This window comes from Protopterus annectens, chromosome 2.part0, assembly GCF_019279795.1.
Source record: "Protopterus annectens isolate FY-2018-M chromosome 2.part0, PAN1.0, whole genome shotgun sequence".
NCBI lineage: Eukaryota > Metazoa > Chordata > Ceratodontiformes > Protopteridae > Protopterus > Protopterus annectens.
In genome coordinates this window covers 123,687,280-123,701,004 of record NC_056728.1, presented here as the reverse complement: position 1 = coordinate 123,701,004, position 13,725 = coordinate 123,687,280, and the positions used below count along the sequence as shown (strand labels likewise).

At 36.8% G+C, this 13,725-nt stretch overlaps 1 protein-coding gene across 1 annotated transcript in view; it reads right to left on the bottom strand.

The window, feature by feature from the left end:
* Positions 1-13,725, bottom strand: part of LOC122792709 (cubilin-like) — a 3,134,001-nt gene that overhangs the window by 852,650 nt on the left and 2,267,626 nt on the right. The window contains exon 49 of the mRNA XM_044060295.1: positions 4,155-4,332. Within this exon, the coding sequence (XP_043916230.1) occupies positions 4,155-4,332 (178 nt within the window). The remainder of the gene's footprint in view (positions 1-4,154; positions 4,333-13,725) is intronic.

Here is a 13,725-nt window from a genome sequence, read left to right as displayed (position 1 = left end):
ACTGGTGCTTTCTGGGATGGAAGGCTTGGTTCCGACAGTACAGATAATGTCTGCAGGGACAGAGCTCTCCTCATGGTTGCGAAGGTCCCCATCCCTTGGCCTGAGACAATCCCAGGTTCTGAAGGATCTAATAATCCCCCAGTACCATGGGGGTTCGCTCCAAAGCTGAGCTCACTCAAGCCGAGGCTCCAAGGGGTAGAGTCGGAGCTGAAAAGGTCTCAGTCCAACTGCACCCCCCCGGAGCCAACCGGTGAGTGTCATCTCCTAGATACCTTGGAGGGCTCCGAGGTAGTCAGAGCAATTAGAATCTTTAGAAGATCTCAGTTCCGTTAGTTTCATCACTGTCAGTGCCAAGCTTTCCTGATCTGAAACTAGAATTGGAGTTGGAGGAGGAAGGGAACATACAGGACTGGACACCATCGGATCTGAGCTCACCTGAGTCGGTCCTGACAACAATTTAGCAAGTGCTGGTGTCTGCAGTAACCTCTGCACCACGCAATCCATATCGAATTCTGATAAGCTCCTGGAGGATCTGGAATTATGGAGCAGATGCCACTGACTGGAGCAGAGGAGACCTAAGAGTCGGGGAGACCCGCTCCAAACCAGGTGAGAGGCTCCGGACTGTAAACACCATCAGTTCCGATATACATGGAACTGAAATGGTAGGTCTGTCTTCATCAGATTTTTTAGAGGTTGTTGGAGATATCCTGGACTGTTTTGTCGATGGCTCCAATGATGCAGAAGAAGAAGAAGGAGACAACCTCTTTGCATGAGGTTTGGGTGAACTTTGAACCTTGCCTGAGGCTTCCTCAAAAGAGGATTTAATTAAGCCTCTCAAAATCAACTTATTCTTATGCTCTTGTAAAACCCTACAACTAAAAGAATGACATATAGAACATGTTTATTGCAGATGGATTGCTCCTAAACAATAGAACAGTCTGTATGTCCATCCATGATAGACATTTTTTGGGAGCACTTAGGATATTTTTTGAAACACGATGGTTTCCCCTCTTTTTGCTTTGACATTATGGCAATAACGCTCTACACACACACACACACACACACACACACACACACACACACACACACACACACACACACACACACACACACACACACTAAGACACCCTCTAACTTAAACAGAAGCCAACTGAAAGGAAGGCTTTCTAATTTAAACAATCAAAAGGTCACACACACACACTCAACACTTCAGGTAACCTTACAATTATTGGTAACGTGAAGCTAGATATCAGAAAACAAATTTAAATGTATATATAGGCCATATATAACTTTCAGTGAAATGTATTTCAGTGAATTGAGTTTTCAGTGGATTGAGCTTTCAGTGAAAAGTGCACACTAATTTGACTTTCAGTGAAATGTGCATTCAGTGAAATGTCCTTGACCCCTATATATACATATATATATATATATATATATATATATATATATATATATATATACATATATATACATATATATATATATATATAAAAAACTACCAAGCTAATGCACACTGCAAGCCAATAAACCGGGAGTAGGGATATGAGGGTTAAGTAGAAACGACCCTCAAAAAACACACGAAAGAACACAATTGCTAGTAATATATATCTAAATAACTACCAAAATGCCTTATCTATCAAAATAAAGGCCTAAACACGATGGCCTGAAAAAATCACACCCTAACTATATAATAACTAACAACTATTATAATAATACCTAAACACACTAAGCACACTATCTAACTAGGAAAACCAGAAAATTTAGCTAACTCTAACAAGTTTGACAGAAGAAAAAAATATTTTTTTACTCAGCCCAAGCTAGTTGTAGATCTGATCTGTTTCAGCAGCAAACGAGATCTGTGGAAAGCACTGCAGCATCATGGGATAGGATGAAGCCATGAGCTAGTTTCAGAGCTTGAGCTTTAGTAAGCGGCCTAGTTGGAACCAAGGATCGGTTCTGAACACATCAGTATAGAATGAAGATGAGACAGGACAACTTCACATCAAGTGTTTTGGCTGGGAAAAACTATTCTAATCTGTGTATAAAATGAATGATCTCTATTGCTCTTCATGTTTCCTACATGGGAAAGCTGGTAAACCTGTTAATGAAATTCAAACTGTTTACATAAAAGTAAGAAAAGTAAATAAAATGCAACACCTTTGCAATTCTCTGAATGAGACCAAAACAATATGATTAATGACAGTAAATCGGACAAAACAGTCTTAACTGTCACAGTGTTATGTCTGCACAGCTTATGTTTTGTTAAACATCTGTTATGACAACAGCATTGGTGCTCTGTTTTTTTAAACACTGGCACTGAGATGAAAAACAAAACAGCATAAATGTTGATGAGTTACTTGGTGGTTTCTATAGCCTGTCAGGGATGAAACAGTATCATAACAAAAAATCAAATCTACTATTTAATAATTATAAATCGGGGTGTGCTGTTTTATAACTATCTTACAAGCAGAACCAGTGTATAGTGTAGTAAGGATGAGAGGACTTTGAGTAAGCATGAATGATTATTACGTAAAGAATATCAATAGTAAATGTTATACTGTTAGACGTATGACCTGATACTCATGTAAAAGTATAACACAACATAGTTTCTGATATGCCTGGGGAAAAAACTGAGAGGCTATTACGACACCCAAAAGGTAAAACGTTTTACTGGTTTCTGCTGCAGCATCTCATCTCATTACAGATTCAGTTGGTGTAGCCAGTGCTACGGTTTAAAAAACTACTGTAGGGTAACATTCTATGAACATTAGGTAAGATGTTTCAGTTTCCTTTTATTGCAGTAAGTTTCCAAAAATTGAAACTGTGAAACCGCATTTGTTTAGAAAAAACGAGACAAAAGTGTGAACAGAGTAAAAGAACTAATGTGACCCTAATGTAACAGGAAACATATGACAGCATCAGACTGAACAGCTTGAAATAACAGCTGTGAGCCAAGCAGTAAGCAAATGGACGTTATTGTTTCAGTAAGGCTGGGATTGCTGATATAAGCAGTAAAAGTCTGGACAAAGGAAATAGCTGCAACCATTAATGCAGAACTCATGTTTTCATTAAGTGGCTAAATATAAGATTGACAACTGCTTAAAAGAGTCAAAATGGGTAATTAAAAGAAACAGAAAACTATGTCCTGCATTACCTTGAGAGCAATAATTAACAATAAGGAAACAGGAAATCAGGAGAAAAAAAAACAAAGAAAAATAAAACTGTCAGGCATGATATGAAGCAGGACACAAGTATAAAGGAGTAAAAGACAAAATCAAAGGGAAAAAAAAGAAAATTAAAAAGCAGAGTGGCACTAGAATTTAGGCTGTTGAGTGTATGAAGGTTGATTATTTGAGACTTAAACCCTAGATCTGGCAATCATTATGGCAAATGAGGTCTTGAACATTATTACTACAAACTAAATCATAACCCAGTGTTTACTCTGTCTGGCACATAACAATAACCCTAGCAACATACTGTTCAGAAAACTGACTGAGCAGATATAAAGACATGAGTCTTGGAGCATTTCTCCCTGGGCCTCTGCTGAAAATTGGCTTCATTCCAAGCCAGACTTTCCCAGTAAACAATGGTTAAATAAATAAAGAAAGAAAGAAAAAAAAGAAGCCTCCCCCCAGATACAAGTCATTTCTGTTGGAAAGATACTGATGAGAAAGTGTTATGATGAGAAGCTAGAGGCAGTGTCATAAGAAATGAGGAAGAGTCTTTGCCATAGAGACCTGGACAGCAGTCTAGAGCACCTAGCTACACAGATGGCCATAGGTAAAAAACAATAAACGTCTAATACTGAAGGCCAAGGCTTTAACTTGCTAATGAGCTTAATCCTGTAGTCCATGGTTTAGTCCCTTGCCTTCCATTTGCAAACCATGTGACCCATTGCAAGTTACATAACCAGATAGTGTTTCTAGGTCACTCTAGGGGAAAAAAATGCCCACATACTAAGTGACTCAATTGATTAACGAGTAAAATAAATGAACTAATAAATTAGATTTAGGAAGGCATTAAAGATATATTGATTAGGAAAATGCAGTGGCGTTAATCAAGGAGGGATTTTATACTACAGTAGACAGGAGATTTGGTTGGACCCACTGAGACAGGTAAGTAATATTTTCCAGTATATTTTTTTTCGTTCATACCTGCATCTTCCATTGATGTATATGTCGCACTAAAGCCTCCATCAGTTCCAGTTGCATCTGTATAGAAAACAACTCTCATGGTGTTTCCAGATGACCTCACTTGGGTGCCAGGCAGAGTATCACTTTGACCACAGAACCTTTCCAGCATCGGAGAGTTGGAATGTAGGCCATTGTAAATCTGGTAGATAAAGTACAGTATTAGGGATGCTGATAATCAGATTCATTAATCAACAATCTTTTCTATAAATATAATCTGAAAAGAACAGTCATTTGTCTCTAGTTTTTCTGGTTTAATGATATGTGTCCAACCTCTACAATGTAAGGTATGAAATTACCATAGTTACAGTAACATTTGAACACTTCACAATGAGGGCCATAGTGCTAAGACTCCAGCTATACAAATATAGGAGTCAGATATTAGACCCATCCATCAACAACTCCTTTTCTCCCATTTTTGTACATGAGGTAGGAGTGTCACTTCAGTGACAATCATCTAGCGCCATGGTTTGCACCATTAGGTGTCCAGCCCTGATGTGGATTAGAACCATCCAGTATATATTCCAAAATGCCGTATTGCTTAGATATTGGAATTAGAAGTTACAAATGCTACAAACTGTGGAACAAAAATCCAACGTTGTATAATCTGCATCTACCTAAACACAGTAAATTAAACTCCATTAACAAGTACAGAAGCATAAGAACTTGCAAATGTGAACAGTTACTTCCAGGGAAGGAAGGGCCCTTACAGCAAAAGTGAACCTTGAAAAAGCATCTCTATTAATTCGGAATAAAATCAAAGCTACAGTTGTGTGAATCTCCAATACTTCAAGTTAAATCAGTTACCTGCTCTAAGAACGTTCATGTTTCATCTCTGGGAATTTGTGTAATGCCCTTATAAATGTTAGGAAAATGGGATTTAATTAAGGTAAGTAAAGAGCACTATGGGCCCCTTACTATCCAAGTTTGAACAGTTTGGTATATGATCCCCTACAAATACTGATAACTCAGCATTGGTCTACTGTATGTAGAAGCAGTTTATACAATTTGATGCAATTAAAACACAGTTACAAAATACTGTAGTAAGAATAATGAAAAAATAAAAACAAATTTCTCAAAAAAATGCATTAAAGGAAACAGTGCAGTGTCCACAGGGTACTGAAGTCAGCAGCAGATGGTTCATTCTCTCTCTAGCAGCTCAGTCAGAGCAAGTTTAGCATTTATATTCTGGTTGTACCACATTTCTCTAACGGGTACTCTTAGATCTGATTTAAACTGAACAGAACTTAAAGGGCATCCTGTCAGAAGTACCGTACTGATGTATGCAAACAACCACAACTAGCAAACTTTCAAGCTTAACATTAGCATGTTAAAAGTGGGATGTCTTTTTTTGTCACAGTGCTTCCCAGGATTAACAATAATTATTCATGGTTAGGTGCTTTTAGCAACATAGACCCAGCAATATGAAATATACTGTGTACTTTTATTTATCTGTATTTCCCATTATGTTGGCAGGGTTGGTCATGTCAGTTTAAGACCCATTTTTCAAGGATTTCCTTCAGATTGTAATCTAGATACAAAACACTAACTACTTTGGCAGAGCAACCAGTGCTAAGTACAAATATACAGAATATTTGCACAACAAACAAACACCTGAAGTAAACTTTTCAGATCACAAAATGATTTATAGAATTTAACCAAAATGCTAATTTCACTGGTTAGACATGCTAAACATCAAGTGCTCACAGTATGGAACAGGAAAATCACTCGCTCAGTTTTCTTTGAGCACTAGGATAATCTATTCAGATACTGAATCAAATTGTTATACTATTTCTAATCATTAGAGATGAGGAAAATAGACTGGTTATCACTATAGTTGTAAGAAAACAGAACACAGCATATTCACATTTCATTTCAGCTTTTGTGACTGTTTTCAGTGATGTAAACTTTTCATCTACCCGTCTGAAATTGTGCTTACAATTAGCGCCTGTGGACTATTCAGTGTCAGAGGAAATAAAAATAATGTTTTTTTGTTCCTCACCCAATGCCTGACCATGACATGTTATTCACTGAAATTAAATAGTTCCATGTTATACTTAATTTCACAAGGAAGCCACAGTTTTCATACTGCATTCATTCACACTTATGTCTCTCCTTGAAATATAACATCATAAAACAGAATACAATATGTCAAGGGAGAGGTGAAGCCCTTCAAAACAGAACCACCACATAAATAGTATATACAGGACAGCTGGCAAAAGGCAAGACTGTCCTGGTTGCTGTCCACAACAGGCAGCACAGTGAAATTCTTCATCGTGACCTCTCGGCAGTGTGCTGTTCCCATTTTGTTCATTGTCTTTCCTAAATAACATTATATGAAAGCTCAGAACTTTATGCTGAACCTAGCAATACAAAGCATCACTCTTTCTTTAGTTTGTATATAGCATTTAAGTAGTTTTCAGATTCTCCACAATATATTTAGGATTTTAATTACTGCTCCTTAAAGCTTCAGTAGGGTATACAATACACTGCATCATTTGGGTTTGCTGCATGACTTTCAGCTAAAGCTTCTGAAGTACACACACACACACACACACACACACACACACACACACACACACACACACACACACACACACACACACACACACACAATGTTATACTGTGTTCAGTGCAGTGATGTGACAGAGCAATAAGTCTCTGTTAAATGTAGATTACACTAACATCAATATGACATTTCAGTGACAACATGAGCAGCACGCAACACATCTGTCGTCAGGTTAAGACGCATATGGCATACACAGTTTGTTGCAGTCCTCATTTCCTTAAAGTCAGCAGTACCTTATATCCATATCTCCAAGGCACAGTATCTTCATCCAATGTTACAAGGTGGTCAAGTTCAGGTCTGACCTTTACAGCATCTATTAAAACAGCTGCTCATAGGACACCACTACATTTTCAGTAAAAAGTAATTTCTGTTTTAAGAAATTCACTTCCTTTGCAGTAAAAAGTCATTCCCAGTATTACCTCTGAGATTCCTTCCCCTAGTTTCATATTAGGCCCACGTTATATTATCAATTACCAATGTTTAATTTCAAGAATATTAATGGCACGTACATTATTTCACTCACAGATGATTCCCAGAAATACTGGAAGAGTTCAAAGTTGAAAACACATTGTATTAGATACTTAGGATCTTTCTGGAACTAAGGATTCATATGAAGGCAGATACTGACTGCACTGCTCACTGTAAATCTGGAATGGAGATGTACTAAAACACTGGAAAAAGAAAACCAAATGTCCCATCTACATAACAGTAGTTGGCATGCAGAAATAAGGAATTTCAGGATAGTTAAATTGAGCTGTGTGGTCTGATTAATTATGGAGGTGCTTCTTAAATGAACAAAATGGCCACACCTCAAAGACAACAGAGTTCTGGAACCAAAGAATATATTTCTTTCTTTCTCCAAAGAGTCATAGTTTCCCATGGTGATGAAGCAGTTGCATTCACAGTCTTCTCAGAACCGAGACAATGGCAGAGATTTTGTTTCTAATGGCTATTGCATGGTTATATGTTATTTTCCTTTGTGTTCGATGTATTTAGTCTCCTGTAGACACATATTCTCTTTGTACATGCTGGGAGATAAAACATTTAAAATGTGCTGTTTTTGGTATACTGTTGTGGGTTAATAAATTTGATGCATACATAATTTTATGACAGAGGTCTCATCATTCACCATATGTACACACAATTCAATAACTTTGATAGTTATCACAGTATGGCATGAAATACACAGCACATACTTTGTGTACCCTCCTTGGCTTTGTAATCACACTTATCCACAAGTGCTATCACATTTGGAGGAAGGCCACATATATTATTACTGTTCAGTATGTCTTTTAATCTGTTTACTATGGAATCTACATCACCACTGTGTGCTGTAGTAAGATCACCCCAAATAAAAGTCTCACAAGCTTTGCAAGGTAAAAATGTGTGTGGATGGGTATTTGTATATTTTTATTTATGTTTAAGGAGGACCCACTGAACCACTGCTGGCAGAAATTGTCCAAGTATAGAGAATAACTGGAAGCATTAAAACTCAGTAAAATATGCCTTATCAAATCACAACTATCTGCACACCGAATGTCAAACCCACATCCTGCAAAAATGCCAAATAATCACTGAATTAGTTTGCAACTGCTACTTTCACATAAAAGTACTTATATCTCTTCAGATACTACTATGCTTAAATAAAAATACATGGGCAAGACTCCGCACCACCTTTATGGAGGTACGTCCCCCCATGAACTCACCCTGAATTGTTATTGGTCATATAAGTATGGTGGTAGGGTCTAACTGTATATTGTGCAGATAATGCAAATCTATGGTCATGTACTTGTGTGACTTTTTAGTGAAAGTAATAATAATAATAATCATGTCTGGAAGGTGCAGGGGAGCTTGCACTCTGCAAAGAATGGATATGTGATGCTTCTCACCATATTACTCCTTTCACTGCTAGATACATTGTCATACTGTACTCAGGCAAGGAGTATCTTGCTAGCTAACTTCATCTACAACCACTTCAGTGATCAGTTACGTTCCTACATCTAAACCTCTATGCAGAAGAAATATGGAGTAAGCCAAAATTAACAGGGGACAAAGACCCAAAATAAGGGACAAATCTTAAATAATGATCTTGCAAACTTAGAAAGTTGCTAAAGTAATTTATTTTTATTAGCATGTATTTTTCCAAAGGATAAAAAGTCTAAAACTCAAATGTATGCTATTATGCAGTGACTTCAGTCCTAGTGATTTGCATGTAAACCACACATTTTGAGGAAAAGACTGAAAATATGAGGCAAAAATCTGGACATTCTATGAAAATCTGGAGAGTTGAAAGGTATGGTCTTACCTTTTATACAGGAAATAATTAGGTTAAGAATGGCCATTTGTGAATCAAATAGTTGTGATTTGATCACGTGCACTAAACCTAAATAAACAGTAGTTTTTTTTTTTACTACTTTAGGAAAGCTAGCATGCTATAATACTTTTGTTAACTGTAAACTAGTGAAATCAAAGCAAGGAATTTTTAATTTAATTTTTTTACTCAGTCTTCAGTTTTTTCACTTCATCTTTAAACTGTTTGAATCCTTTAAACTACTGACATACCTCCCTTGTACTTAAATTTTCACTGTTCCTTAGTAGCTAATACCATCCATCTACTTTACCAGCTATACTCTAAGAACCAGGAAGTAAAACTAAAGAAGGAGGATCGGTCAAGGACTGGGGCTATTATTTATGGTGGTGACTGGTTAGATTTGCAGTGGTATCTATATCGCTTGACAAATGTATCAACCACCTTTCCAGCCAGCAGTTGTGGTGGTCATCTCTGCATGCACTAGTCAATGCCTATTGTGCTGGGGTGCCAGTGATCACTAGGGTCCATCTATCAGCAGAGGAATAGAGGTCACCTTGCTGAAGCTGCCTTACAAGCCTTGCTGGAGGTCTCTGAGGCTATTTCTCAGGAGAGGGCCAGGAACTCCTTTGTGTCATTCTCCATAACTAGGTTGTAGATGAAGTTGTGTCTGTGTGTTATGTTTGCCTCTCCCTTCTACCTTCATTCTCCCTTAACCATGCCTCAGTATGTTCCCCACTTACCCTTTATCTTCTTGCCTTACAAATGGAAGTCTTTCCCATAAAAAGTACCCTTCTTCCACATTCCTTTTAGCTAAACTTCTGCACTTTCCACTGCTTGCATTTCCCCCTTTTCTGACTAACTTTCCTATCTCCTCTTTCCACTTTGCTGTGCTTGCCTGTTTGTCTGTCACTGTTAATCTGACAGAGATATGGCATTTCATTGCACAAATGACATAAGCACACATAGCCTTGGTTGTATTGTGCACTCTTGCCGGCCTTTGTTGTTATGTTGGGATCTCAGTCTCTGTGCATTCTGCTAGAGTGATGTCTTCCTTTTTCAATTTCTACAAATATTTTAGGTTTCTAATACTGTGACAGGAATGGACATTATTCCTGAGTCAGGGTTGCTTCAGTCTTTTTTTAAATATCTTTATTAAATTATTACTTAAGACATAGGTGATCACACATTAATAAAAAAGAAAGCAAGCCATGTTAACATTTTTCATTTACATATATTATACATTGTATGTTTTCGTTCTTTCTTTATAACTATCAGTCCAACATTACATAAATTACTCAATTCTTGCCTTCACTTAAACCTCACTCCTCCTCCTACTGAACATTATTCTGTCTCAAAATGACCCACAGTACTGAGATATCCTTTTCTCAATTTATCAAGGAAAAAGAGGACACCCCTACCTGGTTCAAACACAACTTAACAGAAAAGAACCTTCCCAATTTAATTCTTGCCTTTCAGCCTTCATATGTTCTCCAAATTAGTCTTATTATTGCATCAAGGAATGCAAAGGCTTCCATTGCCCTACTCATAAAATCCCTGCTTACTCAATCAAATGTTTTCTCCGCATCAAAACCCATCAACAAGTGAGGTCGATCTTAATTAGGCTTCCCTCTGGATTATCATTGTTTTTGTTAATGTTGTCAAATGTTTCCATCCCCTCCACAAAACCACATTAATCCAAATCTATCAATTTTGGCAATACCTTTGCCATTATTTTAATTTGTATAGACTAAAATACTTTGTAATCACAATTTAAAATTGAAATGGGTCTTCGTGAAGCCAGATCTGATGGGCCTTTACTATATTTAAATAATACAGTCACTGCAGCTTTCTTCCAAAATGTTGGTGCTTCCTCTTCTTTCATCACACTATTAAAACAAAGAGTAAAATGATCACACAGATAACCAACTGGTTAAAAAACACAAAAAGAAAAATCTAGCAAAGCTAGACTTCTAACTGTGTGATACCTTAAACCTCTTGCATCAGAAGTCTCATGGGATATATGCAAATCAGCCATTAAGGATATCAGGTGTTTCAGCTAAATGGCAATTCTGAATGTCCATGATTTTTTCTTTTACTTTCATTTTTAAGTCTATTTATGGACAATTTCAGGCCATTAAAGCCAACCCCCTCTAGCTGTGCGCATGCATGTTTCTACCTTCTTATGACATCATCAGCACAGCATAAGAGAAATATTGGAGGTTTGGAAACACAGGGTTGTCATATCCAGCTGATACCCATAAACATTAGGGTGTCTACAAAATAGCCCAACTAATAAACTAAAACAAAGATTAAAAATGTCACACAGATAACCAACTGGTTAAAAAACACAAAATTGAAAAAATCTAGCAAAGGTAAACTTCTAACTGTGTGATACCTTAAGCCTCTTGCATCAGGGGCCTCATGGAATAAATGCAAATCACCCCTTAAGGATATCAGGTGTTTCAGCTAAATGGCAATTCTGAATGTCAATGACTTTTTCTTTTATTTTCATTTTTAAGTCTATTTATGGACAACGTCAGGCCATTAAAGCCAAACCCCTATAGCTGTGGACACGCATGTGGACAAAAAGAAAAATCTAGCAAAGCTAGATGGCCTGAAATCTCCCAGATCACTTTCACTTTTTTCCCTCCTAACTTCCAGTCTTCCACAAAAATTCTGTTCCTAGAGAATATTGTGCAGACTGATTATACATCACCATTTTATCTCATCCCCTCATATCTTAATAACAAGTTGTTGAGCCTTATATACCTCCAACCTCGGTATAATTCTTTCATAAATATTCCCATTGCTGCTTTTACTTGATTTCCACATTTTACTTTATAAATATTTTCACAAACTTCAGAATTATCTCTAATATCTCTACAGAATCTCTGGTTATTTTTCCTGTTACAGGCTTCCTACATTTGGCAACAACCCTTTCTACTTTTTGTTGCCTAAGTTATTATGCTAAATTCTTTTTTTTTGTGCTCTGGAGTTGTTATAAACATTAATTGCTTAACTCATTAAAACCTATAGCCCTTTTTTGTATGCTTTCAGTTACACATGCATAGCCCCTTATGACATCCAGACCTTTTTTGGGTCTTTCTTCTTTAATTAAGTGACTTACCAGCTAATAAAACACAGTATTAGAAAGTGAAAGTAGTAATTAAAAAAAAAATGGCACTATGAATGTCAATCTAGGATGTCCTGCTGTAGAGAAATTAATGGCTACTTGCCACTTATCATTCATATTTTTATATTTATGTCCACATTTTCAGAACTGAGAGACCTACATGTTATTGAGGGGTATGATGTGAAATGTTAAGTTGAGAGACTGGAAATTCCCCACCAATGTCATTTTATATCACACCATACTGGAGATATTACTAGTTGTTTGCTAGTAATTATGAAGGTAAGCAATATTTCCATATGTACATACTACTTCAAAAACATGACTTACGATTAGGGCATGACATCAGGTGAAACCTTAGATTTTTTTTTAAGAAAATTGTTTTTGATATTTGCACTGTAGTTTATACATATTGAGAGATATCCAGTGTAATTTGTATAGCTAAATGTACAATTAAGCACATTTTTATATTTTTGTAAACATATCCCTAAACATGCACTCAGAGAGGAATTTCTTTGCTATCATGTCAAAGTTCATAAATAGTTAAAAGTGTTCTAACAATATATGTCTATGTTGTAGATCTTCCAAGATACTACAATTTATGTAAGTTTTGCAAAAAAATATAATTCTGAGTTTGTGTGCATTATAATATATTATATTATTTATGGAAAGACTATGAATTTGCTTACTATTATCACTGTAAAAACTACTCCTTGCTTATAATATTGCTATTCTGGAGCATTACAGAACCAAAGCAGCTTTATTTCTGAACGCTATGTCCAATTTATAGTGGGAAATAAAGGTGTGAAATTTAGACCAGGAGGCAGCTGAACAAATATCGTCAATTGAAACTTTGGTCCAAAATACTTGAGAAGTTGCCATAGATCTAGTGGAGTGAGAGCCTTAAATTGTTGAGGTTAAGGAACACCTTTGGATTAATAAGCAAATGAAATGCAGTCCCTTAACCATTTGGCTAAGGTGGTCTTGGTAACTGGTTTGCCCTTTTTTGCATCCGAAAAGGATATGAAAAGCTGGCCAGGATTTTCTGAAAGATTTAGTTCTGTCTATGTAAAAATGCAACTGTCTGTGGACATCTAACAAGTGAAGTTTGCATTCTCCCTTGTTTTGGAAATGAGGGAAAAAGACGAGTTGGTTTATTTATTTAAGATTTGTGTATCAGGAAAGTCCGACTTGGAACAAGACAATTTTCAGCAGAGACCCAGGGAGAAAGACTTCAGACACATGTCTTTGTAATGTGGGAAGAAGCTGGAGTACCTCAGAGGGAACCCACACAAATGCAGGGAGGACATATAGATTCCACAGAAAAAGGCACCCCAGCCAAAAATCCAACCTTAGAACCTCTTGCTGTGAGGCAACAATGCAAACCGCTGCACCACTGCATCATTCAGTTGGTTGATAGATTGGTTTATTTGTTCTCAGTTGCCACCTTGGGAAGAAAAGGTGGATTAGTACGCAAAGTCACTCTGTCTTTGTGGGAAATTAAGTAAGGATATTTAAAGGACAG